Source organism: Lactuca saligna, chromosome 5 (assembly GCF_052625555.1).
Source record: "Lactuca saligna cultivar CGN05327 chromosome 5, ASM5262555v1, whole genome shotgun sequence".
Lineage (NCBI taxonomy): Eukaryota > Viridiplantae > Streptophyta > Magnoliopsida > Asterales > Asteraceae > Lactuca > Lactuca saligna.
Window position 1 is genome coordinate 43,555,302 of NC_136421.1, and position 19,254 is coordinate 43,574,555.

At 35.8% G+C, this 19,254-nt stretch overlaps 1 protein-coding gene and 2 non-coding genes across 4 annotated transcripts; 2 read left to right on the top strand and 1 right to left on the bottom strand.

Moving 5' to 3' along the window:
- The first annotated feature begins 8,603 nt into the window (after positions 1–8,603).
- Positions 8,604–8,686, top strand: LOC144999291 (small nucleolar RNA R38). Its single transcript, XR_013660804.1, has one exon. It is a non-coding gene; the product is annotated as a small nucleolar RNA R38 (small nucleolar RNA).
- An 810-nt stretch (positions 8,687–9,496) lies between these two features.
- LOC144998963 (small nucleolar RNA SNORD96 family) lies at positions 9,497–9,592 on the top strand. The gene has a single exon (XR_013660495.1). It is a non-coding gene; the product is annotated as a small nucleolar RNA SNORD96 family (small nucleolar RNA).
- A 6,721-nt stretch (positions 9,593–16,313) lies between these two features.
- Positions 16,314–18,890, bottom strand: BPC6 (basic pentacysteine 6). 2 transcript variants are annotated; one of them, XM_078997504.1, is made up of 3 exons: positions 18,545–18,890; positions 17,831–17,923; positions 16,314–17,488 (listed from the first exon to the last, which is right to left on the bottom strand). In XM_078997504.1, exons 2-3 carry the CDS (start codon positions 17,852–17,854, stop codon positions 16,505–16,507), a joined length of 1,008 nt encoding a protein of 335 aa, XP_078853630.1. In that variant the 5' UTR covers positions 17,855–17,923; positions 18,545–18,890; the 3' UTR covers positions 16,314–16,504. The 2 variants fall into 2 exon arrangements, with proteins under 2 accessions (XP_078853630.1, XP_078853631.1); XM_078997505.1 differs by having other exon boundaries at positions 16,314–17,555.
- Positions 18,891–19,254: the final 364 nt, after the last annotated feature.

Consider the following 19,254-nt stretch of genomic DNA (forward strand, 5'->3'; position numbering starts at 1 on the left):
AAAGCATAAATGAAAATCGGTCTTTTCTGGCCGAGATTTTTGGGATGTCACAAACACCCACCCATACACTTCATTCAACAATTCTCTCAAAGTAACTCTCTCCCCATTCTCTCCAAATTTTCGAGATCTAAGAGGTGTTCAAGGGATTTCTTCCATAAAAATCATCATTCAAGGAAAGTTGGTGCTTAAATCTATGATCTAACTCACTTCTTTTCACCAAAAATCATCTCTTAATGCATTCAAGTTCGTGATCTTGCATCTTAGAACCCACTAAGTTCGAGATCCATCAAAGGAACTTGCTAGGGCTGAAAATAGCACAAAACTTCTCCAAATCTTCTTCAAAACCGATCCACAACTCAAGGTGAGTTTCATACCCCCTTCTTTTCGGTTTTTTATGAGTTTCATGGGGGAGAACACAAGTAAATGTGTACATCTATGTGTAAATGTATGCTATGTGTGATTTGATGCATGTAAGTGTGTGATATCATGTGTTTGTGATGAATATGTTATCCAAAAAGTGTGTAAAAACCGAGATCTAAAACATGAGGAAGGAAATAAACATAACTTAAACTATTTTACACTAAGCAAGTCAAGAAAAAAATAGTTTATATGGTTAGGATGAACATACTTGAACATAAAACCCTTTTTGGACATAAAAAGTCAAAAATACAAAATTTAGGGGCCAAACTGTCACACCCCCAAACCAAGGATGGCGGAAACGTCCGGGGGTGGAGGACTTCATGTACAGTATCACAACAACGAATATAATAGTGCTCGAAGTAAATACAACCACCATAAATATAATTGAAAAAGTTACACCAAAGTATATGTTTACATGTTTCAAAAACAATTACATTATGATGACAAAAATAAATTGTTGACGGTTTAACGTCCCATCCTCAAAGCGATGAAGTTTTCCTGTTTCACTAATTTCCTGAGAATACAAGTAGTTTTGAAAAGTGTCAACAATTAAGTTGGTGAGTTCATAAGAGTTTTGTTTGAAGTAGAAACCGTTTTTCCTTGTAAAATCGATATAGTTTGATTTGCAGAAAATCCAATATTTTCTTAGTTAAGTGTGAATAGAAATATTCCTATATGATGCATTAATGAACCCTAGAATGACCCATAGAGTTCCTCTATAATCGTCCAGTGTATATAAGTTATATAAGATTTAAATTAGATAAAACGTTGAATATAGTGGGTCTGCCCTAGGTCCACAACCCAACGAGGAACAGGAGATGAGGCGGGCACCACCAATTCTAGGCCAATCAAGACTAAATTCTTATATGACTCAAACATATACGCTCAACGACTATAGTTGAAGTCTAACAATTCTAGATGAAATATAGTTTGATTTCCAGAAAATCCAATATTTTCTTAGTTAAGTGTGAATAGAAATATTCCTACATGATGCATTAATGAACCCTAGAGTAACCCGTAGAGTTCCTCTATAATCGTCCAGCGTATAAAAGTTATATAAGGTTTAAATTAGATAAAACGTTGAATATAGGGGTCTGCCCTAGGTCCACAACCCAACGAGGAACAGGAGATGAGGCGGGCGCCACCAATTCTAGGCCAATCAAGACTAAATTCTTATATGACTCAAACATATACGCTCAGCGACTATAGTTGAAGTCTAACAATTCTAGATGAAACATAGTTTGATTTCATAATAAATATCTTAAGTGAACCTGGTACTTTGTATCGGTACCCCCTTTTTTGTATAGAAACCCGGCACTTTGTATTTGTACCCCTTTTTGTATAGAGACCCGGCACTTTGTATTTGTACCCCTTTTTGTATAGAGACCCAACACTTTGTATTTGTACCCCTTTTTGTATAGAGACCCGACACTTTGTATTTGTACCCCTTTTTGTATATAAACCCGACACTTTGTATTTGTACCCCTTTTTGTATAAATAAACCGGCACTTTGTATTTGTACCCCTTTTTGTACGAGTATGTTATGTAAATGATCATAAACTATACCTATTATAGTTTATTAAAATGTTTGAAATGTATATGTACTCTAACGATACCTATTATAGTTTAGTATATTTCTTTGTGGTGTTTAAGAATCCCATTCTATGGAAGTCAAATGTATAGTACATTATAGCTATGTTTAACTTGTTTTGTCTTGTACTAATGATTATGATGGAGGATCCTTATAAATTCAGCAAGTAATTTCCTATTATATAATTATATCATAACAAGAAATACATGTAATATATGAAGTTATCAAAGATTTAACACTTTGCTCAACATGTTACAAAGTGTTTTGATAGTTACAAGTTGTTAATTAATTCTTAGTCTTTCAGCACTGTTTTAGAAAAATCATAGAAAAATCATACGAAGTCGAAAACTAGATCCGTAAATTCTGAGAGTTTGAAAAATGTGTCTAGTTTACTCCTAATTTTTATCAAGATTTTTAATAACCTCAAATTTGGGTGAAACAGTTCATAATCACAGACTGGTCCGGATTGATGTTTGAAATGATAGGAAGTTTTGTAAAATTCACCATAAATTGTAGAAAAATCGTATGGAGATGTGCAAGTAGTCATTTTAAAGCTAAGAACTTGAACTATTTGCACCTTGTACAGTTTTGAAAAATAAAATGTTTAAGTTGTCCAAAACAGTCCGTGAATGGAGTTGAACTTTTCTGATGAAGGCTGTTAGAAAATTTTAGTTATGTTCTTGGTGTTTTAACTTGTATCCCCCCCTAAAAACTTGAGAAAACATGAAAATGTAGGGGTATGAACTCACCTTGAGTGATTTCAGTAGATAAGTGTTGAAGAAGAGAAGTGTTCAACCCAAGAACACTTGAAGAATCACTTGAAGATTCGAAGCTCTAACGCTAATATGATGGAGTTTGTGTAAGATATTCATGATTTGAGTAGAATGAAGTGAAATAATCATAAGGAGGATGAATTATACTTACTAAGAGTGGAAGAACACTTGAAAATCAGCCTTGAATCTTGAAATTGGAGTGGGAAAAGTTTGAGAGAAAAGTGGTGTTTGATACTTAGTGAAATGAGGGCAAATGAGAGAAATGAGGAGAGAGGATGTTTGTTCCAGCTCTAAAAACGTGGGAATGAGTGTAAATTGAGTGTGAGGGACATTGAAGTGACCTAGGTAAGGTGGGGAGGTGTGGTTAGTCAAAGAGTGGGTGTGGGGTGGTTGCTTGTAACATTGGATAAGACAAAGTCAACACTCCACCTTTAATAATTCACCCATTTGATTTTTATTATTTATATAATGATTTTCATCAAAATATGTTTAAATTATGAATATTTAGAGTTTGTTATGTTAAAATATAATTTCTGGAGAAAATCCCGCTTTAAAATCACGAAAAACGGGCTTAAAATGTTAAAAATACCAAAAATGGGCTAAAAGTGACAAATTTCCGAATTCTGGCCGAGGTTCGGTCTTTTGATGCTGAACCGAGAGAGAGGGCGGCAGAAACCAAGAGGGAAGAAGAGAGAGGGAAGGAACCGAGAGGGGGGAGAAGAACAGAGGGGCGCGAAGAGACAGAGAGGAGAGAAGGAGCAGAGACCGAGAGTAGGGAAGAGACAGAGAGGCGGAGTAGAGATCGAGAGGCGGGTAGAGACAGAAAGGCGGAGTAGCGACAGAGACCGAGGCTCGGTCCTCGCGTGCATTAGCCATCAGAGGCTCAGTCCTCGCGTGCTTTAGCCAACAGAGGCTCGGTCCTTGCGTGCTTTAGCCAACAGAGGCTCGGTCCTCGCCTAAGAGGCCTCTCTTCTTGGTTTCGGTTCCTAAAGCCTATTTTTCTCGTTTTCGCCCCGTTTTAAGCCGTTTTTGACCCGGTTAAGGGCCGGAATGACCCGAATGATTCTAAAAAGTTACAGGAACTATTTGAGGGAGATTTGGGAGAGATTTCTCATACTTGGAGAGATTTGGGAGAGATTTGACATTCTTGGAGAGATTTCTCATACAAAGAGATATTTGAGAGAGATTTCACATACTTGGAGAGATCTGGGAGAGATTTGACATTCTTGGAGAGATTTCTCATACAGAGAGATATTTGAGAGAGATTTCACATACTTGGAGAGATTTGGAAGAGATTTGACATTCTTGGAGAGATTTCTCATACAAAGAGATATTTGAGAGAGATTTCACATACTTAGAGGGATTTGGGAGAGATTTGACATTCTTGGAGAGATTTCTAATACAGAGAGATATTTGAGAGAGATTTCGCATACTTGGAGAGATTTGGGAGAGGTTTGACATAGAGAGAGATAGAGTGAAAACGATTGAGAGAGGTTCCATGTGGGATAGTTGTGAGTGTCCGGCATCGCAATGCATGGTTCGTGAACCCTGTTAAGCCTTGTTTAAGGATCTTACACACTCCCGATGAGTATGCACCATTGTTTTATCGGTTTGGGCCGCCACGTACCACAGTTTTTAGGTTAAAGAGATCTAGTTGTACGTACTTTTCGATTTATGATTTCTTATCAGAATAGCGAGTTGTTTAGTAAATACTGAACGTAAGTCCTAGTACACAAGGGTTAGTTGAGCTGACCGGTTTGACTTGTTGACTTTATTTGACTTTGAATTGACCAGAATTTGACGGTTGTCACACAAACCGACAAATTATAATTTATGGAGGGTAAAAAGGGTCCAAACAGTTTCTATAATAATTTTTCTGAACATCAACATTGTTGAGGGGCTTAAAATGTAAATTTTGAATTTAATGGGGTAAATTTGGGCTTTTCGACCCAGTAAGCTTCAAAATGCGAGATTTCTAAATTTGAGGGGCTGAAAATGCAACTTTCTGTAAAACAGGGGATTTGAAGTGTAATAAAACTATTCCAATGGTCAAAAATGCTTTTCAAATTCAAAGAGGGTCAAAAATGTAAAAATTTTCTATTTTGGGCCAAAACTGTCAAAGTTGCGAAATTGAGGGTTTTAACCGAGAAAACATCATTATGGAAGGACTAAAGCTGTTTACAAAATAAATTTGGGCTAAAAATGTCTTTCCAACAAGTTTATGATACAAAAGTGTCAAAATAATGTCTTAAGGACTAAAAATGAAATTCTTTTTATATAAAGGACTAAAAGTGCTATTTTTATAAAAGAAATGTTGTGAAAAGGTAAAAATCTTACTTTTAAACAAAGTAATTCATTAAGACAAAATACAAGATCCACGACTACCGACGAAACGTAAAAACAAATACACCCTCACAACCAATATTAGGGATGAGCATCGGAACCGGATACCCGCTTTTGGAACCGGAACCGCCTCAGAACTGCCGGTTCCGGTTCCTAAAGTTATGGAACCGCCTTAAGCGGTTCCGGTTCCGGTTCTCATTTTTTCGGAACCGCTACCCGCTGGGTACCCGCCGGAACCGGTTTATATATATATATATATATATATATATATATATATATATATATATATATATATATATATATATATATATATATATATATATATATATATATATAATTTCATATAAAGGTGTGTTACTTAGACCAATTTTGGAATATATTGGTCCGATTTTGTGTGTCTTTGAATTGATTTGATTTGGATCGAACTAAATTGCGGTTTTATCGAAAAAAGTTAACAAAATTAATGCGATCGGGTTACCCGCTCCCGAAACCGGAACCGCCGGTTCCGGGACTGGTTCCAAATATTTAAGAACCGCCTAGAGCGGTTCCGGTTCCGATTCTAACTTTCTCGGAACCGCCGGTTCCGATTCTCACCATATGAGGTGGGTACCCGCCTACGCTCATCCCTAACCAATATCGTTACAAAACGAATTGATTCGGTCTCGAATCAATAACAAAACAAAATTCAACAAACCATAGTATTTCAATAAACACGCGATAACTACTAGGAGTCAACATTCAAACTTTAGGCTTGAAAGTTTAAAATCGTGCTTGTTGGGCCTTGCTAGCCCAATAACATGATCTTTGGGCCCGAAGGGAACGTGCTTACATGTTAATGGGCCTTCTATGACCCAATTACATGTAAAAGGACTTTCAATAACTCTATTGTGCTATTGGGCCTTAATGGTCCATTAGTACTGCTAGTGAGGTCGAGAAGTCAAATGCGAGTCGGGCCAAGTGCCTTTTGCATTCCCTATAGCCTTGAATAACTTATGGAAATAAAGGGGGCTTGTACCCTTCTTTCTCATCGGTTGACCGACTTATGAGAATTCGAGTAATCAGATTCGTGGCGTTAATCAAGAGAAGTCAGGGTGGTTGGATTGTGTGAGTAGTACGGACGACGCCTTAGGGATCGTTCATAACCGGTAGTTATAAACTAGTCATTTTCATTAATGCGTGATTGTAACCACTCACAAACCATAGTTAATCCAATGTCACATGGGTAATAAAAAACATTCGTCTTATCGGTATAACAATAAACAAGTAATGTAATTTGCATATTGGGAAAACATCGGGTTTTCCAGGAAAGTTCAATATTTTTACCTGTGTGATGTATACAAAGTTCAACAATTATACATGTTTTCAAAATCGACAAGCATATTCACGGATCTTCACACTTTTTTTTTATAAACAAATACTCTTTTCAGAAAATATCGGATTTTCTGGGTGTTTCAAACTTCACAAAAATCATTTTTCCATAACATTACTTATGAACTCACCAACATTTTATATGTTGACGTTTTTCAAAATAACTTGTATTCTCAGGTAACAGGTAAACCGAAGAATAAGTACTAAGTCATGTCATGGTGTTTTGCTTAAATTATCTATTAGACCGTCTATGTTGTGGAATTGTAACGTTTAAAACAATGTACTGAATGTAAACAATATCAGTTGTAATATTCCAATACATGGTGATGATTTGTGTTATGATTCATGTATATTTATTGTGATGATATTCAATTTGAGTCACAAGAGCCCTCGAACGTTTCCGCCGTTTGGTTCGGGGGTGTGACATGATTGAACGTCAGTAAAAATGGGTTCACACAAATACCTTTGACCGTAAATAGTGACAACACATATGCAAAACTCATCCAAATTGTCCCTAGCTACTCGCTCAGACATTTGAAAATATTCGTCTCATGAATCAGAAACAAAACCATAAGCTAATTAACGAACTACAACTGCATTTTTGTATTTCTGAAAACCCATCCGTACCTCTTGCATCTTAGCGTTGTTTAATATATTCAGAAATGTTAGTAACGTCACCAACTATACGAAGAAATAAATGTTTCTCCATTCAAAATTGATGTAAAAAATGGTGTTCCCCCGTAAATAGAATTTTCATCGAAGTAGTGTGCCATTAGACGGGTGTTTGCATCCCAACGATCTGTGAGAAACATCTTTCGCAGTCTTAGTCTGGATTTCTTCTTCTTTTTCTTCTTCTTCTTCTTCTTCTTCTTCTTCTTCTTCTTATTGTACAATATCCATAATCACTTCCCATGATTTCATAACAGCTTGACCAACGGTTAGCAACAACTTACAATTTTCTATTGGATTTGCCATTTTTGTGAGATGATTTTTTAGAAAATGTATGTAAATGTATAATATAGGTTAGAGCAAATATGCTTTGGTTTAGGTTCAAGTGAATATGTTTTGTTTTATGTTTGTATATATAGTGGCAAGGAAGGAAAAATGAAAATAAATAAATAAATAAATAAGGCAACAACGGTCACAATCGGACGAACAAAAAAAACTCCAACGTTCACTTTTCAAACTTTCACCACCGGTGGTATCTTACCATTGGTACTTCACCGGCAACGATAAATAGGGAGAGGGGCGGTGTTCACTGCCGGTAAAACAGTCCACGTCAGACTACTGACGGTAATATCCGCACAATACCGTTTAGTCTAAAGTGTAGTTGGTGGTTATTGATTCATACTTCTGAAAGCGAGGAATACAAATTCTATGTGGTTTGACTTTTTCAAAATGTTGAGCGCATAAGAATTATCTATTTTGTAATGCATAAATCATTGTATAAATTGTATATTTAGTTTAAAAGTTTGGATGATTTCAAAATTATTATTATTTTATTGGTGGTTATTTGTATTATTAACTAGATAGTTTAAACGTTTTAAAAAAAATAATATTATTATATTCGATATATTTATAGAATTAATAAGATTTTTTTACAAATAACCATGTGAAAGAGTTTTATGGTAAAGATATCGTAGTATTTACTAAAATAATCATGTGAGAGAGGTTGTAAGTTATTTTATATATATATATAATTTATAAAATGTTTGGGCTTGGGCTCAAATACCTGCAATATAATTTTCACTGGCCCGACACTATAAGCTATATAAGTAGCTGCACGCAGAGACTCACAATCACAACCTTTGAAACCCTAATCAGTCTATCGGTCAATCTCAAGCCGTCTGTTCTCTCTTTCTTTATCTATTGTTTGATTTGCTTTCTTGATTTAGATAAACTCACAGGTCTATGTCATCGACTTGATTTAAACTGTTGTGATGCGTTTTTTATTTTAATTTCTTAAACATTTTTGATATATCTTATATACGTTGTAGGTTTAATCGAAATCGTAGTCCCGTTTTTGTTTGTTCGTTTAAACCATCATGTATTTGATTGGTTCAGATTTATACCGAGTAACACAAGTTGTTCGTGAGCTATTTGATGAGGGTTGTGGATGATGAGATCATATTTTTACACAGTTATCCCTGTCTGATAAATTCGTGATTGATTCTTGTGATCTGACACAGAACACCATTTACATTTTCACATCATTTTCCTTGATGAATCCTTTTTAGTATGTTCGTTGTTCGTTAATAACGATGGTTGTTTGATTGATATATGTTTCGGTTAGCCACAAGCTTATAAATTTTGGCGACGCATATGTTGAGTATATATCACCAAATGAATATACATCTGATTCTTTTGTTAATATCAAGTAAATAAATGCTTGAATTGAACTACAGAATCGATGTATATTCATTTGATGCACTATACTTGATCTATACCAAAGACTTTGCTCATCTCATACAAGGTATGGTGTTATAAAGTTTGAAACTTTTTTAGCTAATAGATGTTATACGAGAGTCAAAATCTGACGAATTATCGATGTTGTGTCACATTGTTACCTTTTATGAAGTTAGACATAAATGTCACATTGTATACATGCTGTAACATTTGACGATTTCAATTTCACATTGATTTCTTTTTGCTCAAATATTGGCTTATAACAAGTCTGAATCTTCAATTTAATTGATTTTTAAAGCTATGATGTCGACGATTTACAAAACTTTGGGGCGAAATATTTGATTTTCGTAAAATCCAATGTCAAATCGTCGTAAATTGAGCTTTTTTCCGGCATTAAAACAGTTGAGCCTTCCTTCACAGGGAGGATCCTGTTGGTCGGAGAAGGCGTTGTCACATCCTATCGCCTTGGGGAGCAGGTTCTGCCATTACCTCTTGGGATTGGCCGTGAGAAAAACATATTTTTGAATCCTCTGAATGTTTATTTTTGTTTCGTATTTGATTCTATAAAATTTTGAAATTAATTAAAAAAATGAATTGGCCAATGATGAAATCTGTTTTAAAAGAACACCATCTTTCGGGACTGAATGGCTTTTAAAAAAGCTTTGATGTCTATTCTGCAATACTGAGGCCTTTTCAACATGCTTGTTTTGCACAACATAATCATAAAGATTCACTAAAATTGGTATCAATGGATTGATCCTCGGTTGAAACAAAAGAACGTGTTATCAATGAATTGTTCTTGGTTTGTCAAGAGAGGGGAGCATACTTTTGTGTCATGTGATATTTCTGGTGTTGGCATTTTTTAGTGATCGTATTAAGTTGATTATAAGATTTCACCGATCATCTTTACTAAAAAGTAAATATATATTTGTGAAATGCTTTTATTATTAAAGCTTCTTGACATGAAAACATCATGTCTTGCTTTGGAATTTAAGTCATTTTTTATTTATTTGGATTGGAAATGTGTTCTTGTAACTATGCCTATTTGGATTTTTGTAGTGGGGTGATGACCAAGGGAAATCTTCTAATTCTCGTCATTGTTACATATTACATATGGCTATTCAATTATTTGTTGCACTTTTAGATCGTAGGCATCATATATAAGTGAAAAACGTACATTTTAAATCAACTCATTTAATGATGCGCATCAATGTGCTAGAAACTGCAAGTTAGAAAAAGTTGTCAGTTACCAATGAATTGGTGGACTCTTTACTAAGGAGACTTTGTATAGATAAAAACTCACTGTTTGTCGCTCAGATTGGATTCGATTAAGAAATTTGGTATTGATATCATTCTAAGTCAATGTAGAAGAACAAAAAAGGTTAAGAAAGTTGTTATTGATGTTGGTCTAAGTCAATGTAGTAGAACAAAAAAGGCATGTATCCTCTTCTCCCCACCTGTGGTATTTAGTTGAAAAATAATATTTTTTTAGACAAAATTGTAAAAATAGTCCTTGTGCTATTATTTTTGCAATTTTGTCTATTTTTTAAGAGTGTAAATAACTATTGTCCTATAAGGGATGATTTAAACCCGATACCAGTCGAAAGAGACCAAAAAGGGTGAAATATACCTATTACCGGTTGAAAGAGACTAAAAGGGGATGAAATATACCTAGTATCAGTTGAAAGAGACCGAATGGAGTGAAATAGACCCAGTTATATTTTGACTATTATGTATGTATGATATGAGGTAGTTTGAAAGGGGAGGATTTGAAATGATCACACCTCATCTGGCAATGTTTTCCGTATTATATGATTTTGGGATTTTGTACTTTGATGTTATTTTCACTCTGATATACTTTTGGTTGATTTGTTATTACTATTGAATGCTTTGGAATGAATTAAAAAAAAATTATCTGGAATTTTTGGGATGTTATATAATTCATTTCCAATTATGGTTATGGGAAAGAATGTGTCACAACTAGCATTTTTTTTTTCTAGGAAATTTTATATTCATGTAATCAACTCCAATGTAACTTGTAACCTAAGATGAAGTTTTGTGCAAATGATCATTTCAAAAACAACTAATTGAATCAAAATTCACTCGTGAAGTTCAAAAACTAATTCAATACATCTCATATACTCAATCAACTGTGGGTTTGAAACCCTAATATCTCGGTTCAAACTCAAAATTAACCAGGATCCTCTTATTGGGCCTAATGGGCCAGTAAACCCTCAATTTGGTTATTTTGGGTCAAGGAACCTTATTTGGGCTCTAGTTGGACCCACATTCTTTAAGCTATAGCATTTTGGGCTATATTGGTATAACGCCCCGTTTCTCAGGTATTGATTTAATGGGTGAATTTCTTGATTTCAAGGGCTACTCGACGAGTTGATTGCCCTACTTGTCGAGTAGTAGCGAGCTGGTCCATGTATTTTAATGACCTACTCGCTGAGTCTAGGAAAAGACTGAGTAGGAGCTGGCAGATGAAACCCTAGATCTCGGGGTTTTGCACCTTATTTAAAGGATCACTGGCCTCCCCTAGCCTCCCCTTTATCGCTTCTTGTCATTCTCAAACCCTAATCGAGTGTGTGTGTTCCATTTCTGTGCTTTTTGAGCTTGGAAGATGACTTTGTGGAGAAAGGGAGCTTGGAGAGTAAGTATTCAGAAGCAAGGAGCTTGTGGGATCTGAAATCTGCCTTTTTGGTCATCTTCTGGAAGGTATAAATTGTTACCCTGACCTCATTTCATTCTAGATCCCCTCTTTGGACAAATCCTAGGGTTTTCATGCTATGATTGGAAGGTATTCTTGTGTGCAAGTTGCAACTTCAGAACTGAGCTCCCTTGGGCTTCTTAGTCCATAAAGTTTCCAGCTTGTGCAAGGATGAGACTCTCCCAAGGTGTGAAGTTCCATTGGAAGCTTAGATTAGTCATTTAGGGCCTTTATAGCCTTGCATATGCATAAAGTTTACAACTTTACGTGATAAACGTGCCTTAGAAGCTTAGATTTGTAATCTGGAACCTTGCCATGGCTTAAAAAGCATCTGCATGGGTAGAGGTCTGCAAGGACTCGCCGAGTTGGGTGAACAATTCAGCAAGCCCATTGAAGATGGTCATGGACTCGATGAGTTGATGAACAACTCGATGAGCCCGTTGAAGATTGCCTTGAACTCGGCGAGTCGGCTAGGGTTTCTCCCAATTCTTGGACACGTATGAACTCGACGAGTTAAAGGGGAACTCGACGAGCCAATCGAGGATTTTCCGACTTCTCGAGTTCAGGAAGGACTCGATTAGTCGGTGAACTGCACTCGATGAGTCGAGTCAACATGGACTGTTGACTTTGACTGTGGACTTTGACTTAGAACAAGGGTTGACCAGTTGACTTCTAAGGGTATTCTAGTAATTTAAAGATTTATGAAAAAAGGTTTTATGGTAACTATAGGTGGTGAAGTTCGTGTTGGTGATCCGGGAGTTGAGCTCTCTAGTTTATACGACAATTGCGAGGTGAGTTATCCTTACTATACTAAGGGGTCTAAGGCACCAAGGCCGACCCAATTGATATGTTACCTTGAGCTGTGTTAGATGCTGAGTATGACTTAGTGTTGCATGTTAGTGGTTATGCCTGTTAGGTAGGTCGGTAGGATTACCTGTGATGTCATCTGAATATTACATGCTCGATTCTTATAATTTATGTGTTGTTATATGGGATTGGTTGAGGTTGTACTACTTCGTGCGGTAGCTGACAAACACTGGGAGCATTCCAGTTATGGGCTAAGGGAGACTCGTACTGTGGGCTAATGGGTATTACAGTTTGTAAAGCTGTGGACCCGTTACGTACTGTCTGTTCCATTTGTCATGATATGTTATTATTTGACATGGTTATGTGGACTGTATGTGTATCGGTATTTTGGGGGTAAATCACTAAGCTTTTGGGTTTACAGTTTCAGTTTATTGTTTCAGGTACATCAGGGGATCGCGGCAAGGCAAAGGCGTGATCGTACAGCTCCTCCTATTATGTTTATGTTTCTGGGAAAACTCTGATAATTAACATTTTGAAAACAAAGATGTAATGCTTGATGAATTTGACATGTCTTTTTTTGAAAGTTTAAATTGGTTTGGAATTTTGGGTGTTACAAGTTGGTATCAAAAGCCTTGGTTTAAGTGAATTGGAGGAACATTCGTGTGAATCCAGCCTAAAATCAAGGAAAGATTTTTAAAAGGGTTTTAAATGGTTTTCATAATAAGTAAAGGAGGATGCATGGTGTATGATCAGCCAGAGCCAGTAAGTGACCCCAAAATATCATACAGTATTTGATTTTGTGATATGTTAGAACAACATGCTAGTGTGAGGCTAGGGATCTTCAGGAATTGCATAATAGAATTGCCTGATTATATGATGCTTATTGGGTCTGGAATATGATTTAGATGTTTAGTAGGCCTTAGTTGTCCACTTTCATGTTTATTGGGTCTGGAATATATACCTTATATGCTTATTGGGCCTGGAATATAATTTATATGTTTAGTGTATCTTAGTTTTCCACTTTCATATTTATTGGGTCTGAAATATACCTTATATGCTTATTGGACCTGGAATATAATTTACATGCTTAGTGGGCCCCAGTGGTCCTCTTTCATGTTTATTGGGCCTGAAATATACCTTACATGTTTAATTCGCGTAAATTCAGTTAATGATCTAGTGAGACATTTCGTTTGACACCAATTGAGTGTACAAACGTAGCATGTAGTTATAACCAGAGTCTCCCAGAGAGAGAGCGAGAGTTTGTGTATAGATTTATACGGTGGTGACACCCCACACCTGAGCTGTTCGCTACAGTTAGATTAGGCCAGTCGAGGGTGACAAACATTACCTTAAACAAGTCGACGTCTGAAAGATGTCATGATAGATGAAACTGTCAACATCAAGTATGGTTATAACGACTCACTTAGAGGAATTAGCACTAGTATAAAATTTACGGGAAACAATTTTTGTGGATAACACGGTAACATACACGCACTTGTACTCAGCCTCAGGTTAGGGATGTCGACGGGGGCAAACAGGACCGGGAGTGCATCTCCCGCCCCCTCCCCCAAAATTTCCCCGTTCCCCTGCCCCCGCCTCATCCCCAGAAATGTTTAGCCTTCCTACCCCCGCCCCGCCCCGAAATCCCCTTTATTACCCCCACCCCGACTCCCGTTCCCCCGCTCTTGAATCCCCTTTATAGCAAAATTTTACATGTTAAAAATAAAAAAAGTTATGACATATTAAATACATTATTAACAACTTAAAAACATGTTTTTTTTTATACCTTTTGGAAGCCCAAATCATGTTATTGTTTATTGTATTTATATAATTAGTATATGCAAATATATGCGTAATTTATTAACGAGGTCCCCATTGGGGTTTCGGGATGAGATTGCCTATCTGCGCCCCCAAAATTAAAACGGGGATTAACCTTTCCCCCACTCCCGTTCCCGCCCCCGATTGAAAAAAAAAAATTCCTCCAAATGGGATAGGGCCTCCACGGGAACAGGGTCCCACGTGACTTTTTGACATCCCTATCTCGAGTGTTGAGATCACAATGTTTTTCATAAGCAGACAACATCGGGTTGTCTGAGATTATTTTCTTTCATATACTTACAAATACTAACACACATTCATTAATACAAGATCGGACGCAAACATTTCACATCGTTTTTCGGAAAATATCGGATTTTTTTTGCCGTTACAAAGTAATACAAAGCATTTTACACACATATCCTTATGAACTCACAAACATTATATATGTTGACATTTTTTAATTAACTTGTATTCTCATGAAATCGTTGAGCAGGTTTGTCAGCAAGGATACCTGGATATTTTGGTACGTTTGTCATTATCTTACATTGAATATTTTGGCATGTAATATTGAAATATAATATTTGATGTAAACGATGACAGTTGTAATATTACATGTATGATGATGGTGATGTTTGTTTCAATTATATACATTATGATATACTACGCGAATGAAGTCACTCAAGCCCCCGGATGTTTCCGCCGTCTGGTTTAGGGGTGTGACAGAATGGTAAAGAAAACACCACCAGAAAACCAATTAACCCTGATTAGGTTTCTGCATGAGAATAATTTGTATTATGTAATATTTCATTTTTTAAACTGTTATGTATTAAAAATGTTAGGTATTTTTGGTAGTGTCTATACGGGGTTTATTAAACTCTGCCTTTTGGAAACATTTGATTGACATTTTTGTTATATATTAATGAGCGCAATTTATTATGATATCTATTAAATATTGTGCCAACATTTGTTCTATGCATTGAAAGCTGCAAGAGGACCACAAGAACAATATAATTGTTATAACATATGGAATCCTAAACAGAATTCCATGCATTGTCATTATATTATGGAAGGTTGATGTGTTTATAAAAGATGCCAATACAAAGACATTTGTTTATAAAAGTTAACCCATTCCCTAGCGATCAGTCCCAAAAGAAGATTCTCACTTAACATCATCACTAAACAACAAAAGTTGCTTCTTATAATCTTCACTACTAACACAAAACTATACAACATTCCTGATATCCCACCTACATGCACTAATAAACCATTTTAAAGTAGAGGACAATTCCTTACATACATAAATACCAATTGCCATAATATTTTTCATTTTCTTCTTGAACCTCATTATGCAATTCCTGCATGATAAACCTTGAAACATGATAAACCTTCTATTTTTTTTCTTTATAGCAGCTTATTTCTCACACTTTAATTGTCTCAAAGGACCTAAAAATTAACTAGGGGCCAATTAAAATCGAAAGGAAGACTTCATGTTGATGGCATGTTAAAAGTTAAAACCCTTAATTTTATAATTACTTTATGAATGATCAAAATTATAATTGAATAAAGAGAAATTAAATTCAAACTACATTGATCATTTTCCCACTATCCGCATTTCGTGCCTGAAAGTATATGGGTAAAGTCCATGTTATGTCAAAAGTAATTTCATAAAGTTAAAACCATTTTGAAATTTAGTCAAAGACATTGGCGATACTAAAGTCATTCATGTTATGTCAAAAGTAATTTCATAAAATTAAAACCATTTTGAAATTTAGTCAAAGACATTGTCGATACTAAATAGAAACCCTAATTTTGTAGAAGTAAAACATTCCACAAAGTTGATTTCACGAAACACATGATTATTTGTAATTTTGGTTATACTTTAATATTTTCATTCTCTAGCTAAAATATCAACTCTAAATGATTACAACAACAAACAAGTCTACATACCAAAAAGCTCATTGCCCAACAATATATTATGTCGACATTATGCTCTCAACACAAGTGGTTTAGGGTTTGGTATAATTTAGAAGTAGATTAGAAAATATGAGTCCTTATTCTAAAAAAAAAACAAATGTCTACATAACTTACATCATAAATAACTCAATACTCATTGATCGTAGTCATCAGAAGTGAAGAAATCAGCCATTAATACAACCCTAAATACATGAAACGATTCTTTTAACATTTCTGAATCTACACCTTCAACTTCAACCACACCAAAATAAGGTGTTGTGATATTAATTAATTATTTATCAAACATTATTATTACTTAATCGTAATGTACCGATTTGTCCCATGCTTAGCCCAATGCTCCTTCAAATCAACAGGATTCGATAAATCATGACCTTCAGCAGCAAGTCGACTTATTAACTTATTAAAAACACTTCCACTCATTTTCCTACCACCAACACGTGCATGCCTTTTATTAGGCAGCGATGGGAGTGGATGCATAGACATGGTGGTGGTGCAACACGACGACTGCCATCCGCCATTCCCCCATTTGTAACACGGTCTAAAAACTCCGGTACACGAGCACACCGGAATCGGCATCGTCGATTCATCAAACGTAACGTGATTCAGCCCAAGATCTTGGTCTTTCCATTCCGACTTCACCCCACGGTTCAAATCATCAACCCCACCTCCACCACCAACGATGGAATCATCTCCCCCCTTGTTCCAATCATGGGGTTCCTCAAACATTGCCTTGTTTAAATCATCGCATTCCATTTTCACCTTTTTGGACATTCTTGATGTCTTCTTAGCCGGCGGTTTTGTCTCCTTTACACGTTTCACCCGCCGGGATTTTGGTTCCGGTGCCGGTGGGGACATCGGAATGGAATTGCCAATTCCGCCGCTTATTTCGTGGTGTTGGAGATACGCGTGTGGGTGGTGGACGTGTTTCACCGAACGCGAGATTTGGCATCCGGGCGGGCATGGCGAGGGGGTATTATTGGAATTATTGTTATTGTTCATGGAGTTTTCTCTGTATTGGAGAGTGGTAATGGCGTTGTCGCGTTCCATGATGGCGGTATTCCGTTCGGCAATGGCGGAATCGCGTTGGAGGAGTGCCATGTCTCGCTCGGCCAGGGCGGCCTTTTTCTCGGATATTGCAAGATTCCGTTCTTGGATGGCGGCATCGCGTTCCGCCATGATTGTCATTATTTGCTTCATTGATGGTTGATGTTGCATTAACCATTGACCCTGTGGCGGCTTTTGCCGACCGTTTTCACGGTGCCCGCTTTCATCCATCTGAAAAGGGTGTAATCAGTGATTCCGGAGTATCAACCTCGGATATTCATGAAAGCTTTTAGCCAACCTAGAACCACATTGTAACCCAAACATTTGGTCATATGAAAATGTAAAGTAATTGTACTCTTTGGAATTGTACTGCATTTGACATGCATTGATACAGACATAACTCATGTCTTTAGGACAAAAAGACTGTAGTTTTGTCTCACCTAAAAAGGTGGGACATGGATTCACTGTCTGAAAAGTTTGTCATTTTGGTTTTGGACAAACTTTTTGGACAGTTATGTCTTAATCAATGCATGTCAAACACAGTATAAAGTATAACATTGTCAGTCTTATTACCATTTTACTACAATGAGAGTTCATATTCTGTTATGCCCTCTCTATGCAATGCCTTCATTGTTGGGCTCTGATTAACTTAGGAAAAACACGCATCTATTAATAAGAAAAACCATTAGCCATGTGAAATAATCTTTACCAAGAAATGGAAATATACAGACTGAAACATTTGATGAAATTATTTGACAAATCTTGTGGTAAAAGCAATAAATTTTGAAATATTTTGATAGAAAAAGCTCAAGGAAGGCAACTCTACAGTTTGTGTATATGCAAGTTCGTAGGATGAACAGAAGTACAGAACGAATTATTCTTAGTGGATTCGAAATACGTTAAACAAAAAGATCCATAGAATTGCAATCTGTGCAGATATCAATTTCGAATTTATGGTAATGTTTCGATTTCTATTTGAGCTAATCACCTAAATTTTAGGCAAAAATATCTGGGTATTATCAAGTAACATCAAGAACAGTAGGAAATAGATAAAATTCAGCTAAATTTTCGTCAAACAAACGAAAAAAATCTTAAAAGTCATCTACACCGAAACCTAAGAGCTGAACTTGGAAAAATCTGAAAATTAGCAGTTAAAAATCGAAATTCAGTCTAGTAAAGCAATTAAATCGCAGAAAGTAGAGATAAGTAGATCATCACTCATATACAGATGATGAATTAAGCAGTAAACAGTAAGAATTCAAAGCTGGAGCTCAGGAAATCACTTACAGAATCAAGTCTTGCTAAAAGCTGTGAACAAGTAAAGGAATCAGAGGACAAGAAAGAAAAAGAAAGTGATGAGTGATCGAAGCATGGATGGGTAAAAACCCTAAAAAGGTAGAAGAAGAAGAAGAAGAAAGAAGAAAGAAAAGGGGGAAATATGAAAGAATAGTTGGTGAAGAGGCAAAGAAGAATGACCACTTGATTTTAATTTTGCGAAACCATCTTTTTCGTTGTTTGTTTTTATGCTTCTAAGATTGTGCTTGTGGTACAGTGATGCTAGGAACACCGATGGTGTTGGTCCACCGAGTGAATCCTCTTCCTCAGCCGTCTGATTTGCTCGATAGTGTTTGTGTATATGTGTGTGTGTCATCGGTTGGGATAAACAACTTTGTAAATCTCAGTCAATTTTGGTTTTATTTCTATGGCTCAATTCATCAAATATCAATCCATTTTCAATTTATCTTTTCTTATAATTGTGCATTCTTTTCCTATACCATATTTTTTTAGACAAAGTAATTAAATAATAACATATATTTTTTTAATTTACAAAATTAACATTCATCACTAATCTAATAGGCATATGATAGGATTGGATTAATATTTAATTTTGTTATTAATATAATCTGTTTTTTTTTTTTTTTAATTTTTTTTTTAATTTTTTTCAGTTGGGGTATTAGATATATGATAGGATTGGAATAATATTATCTGTTTTTACG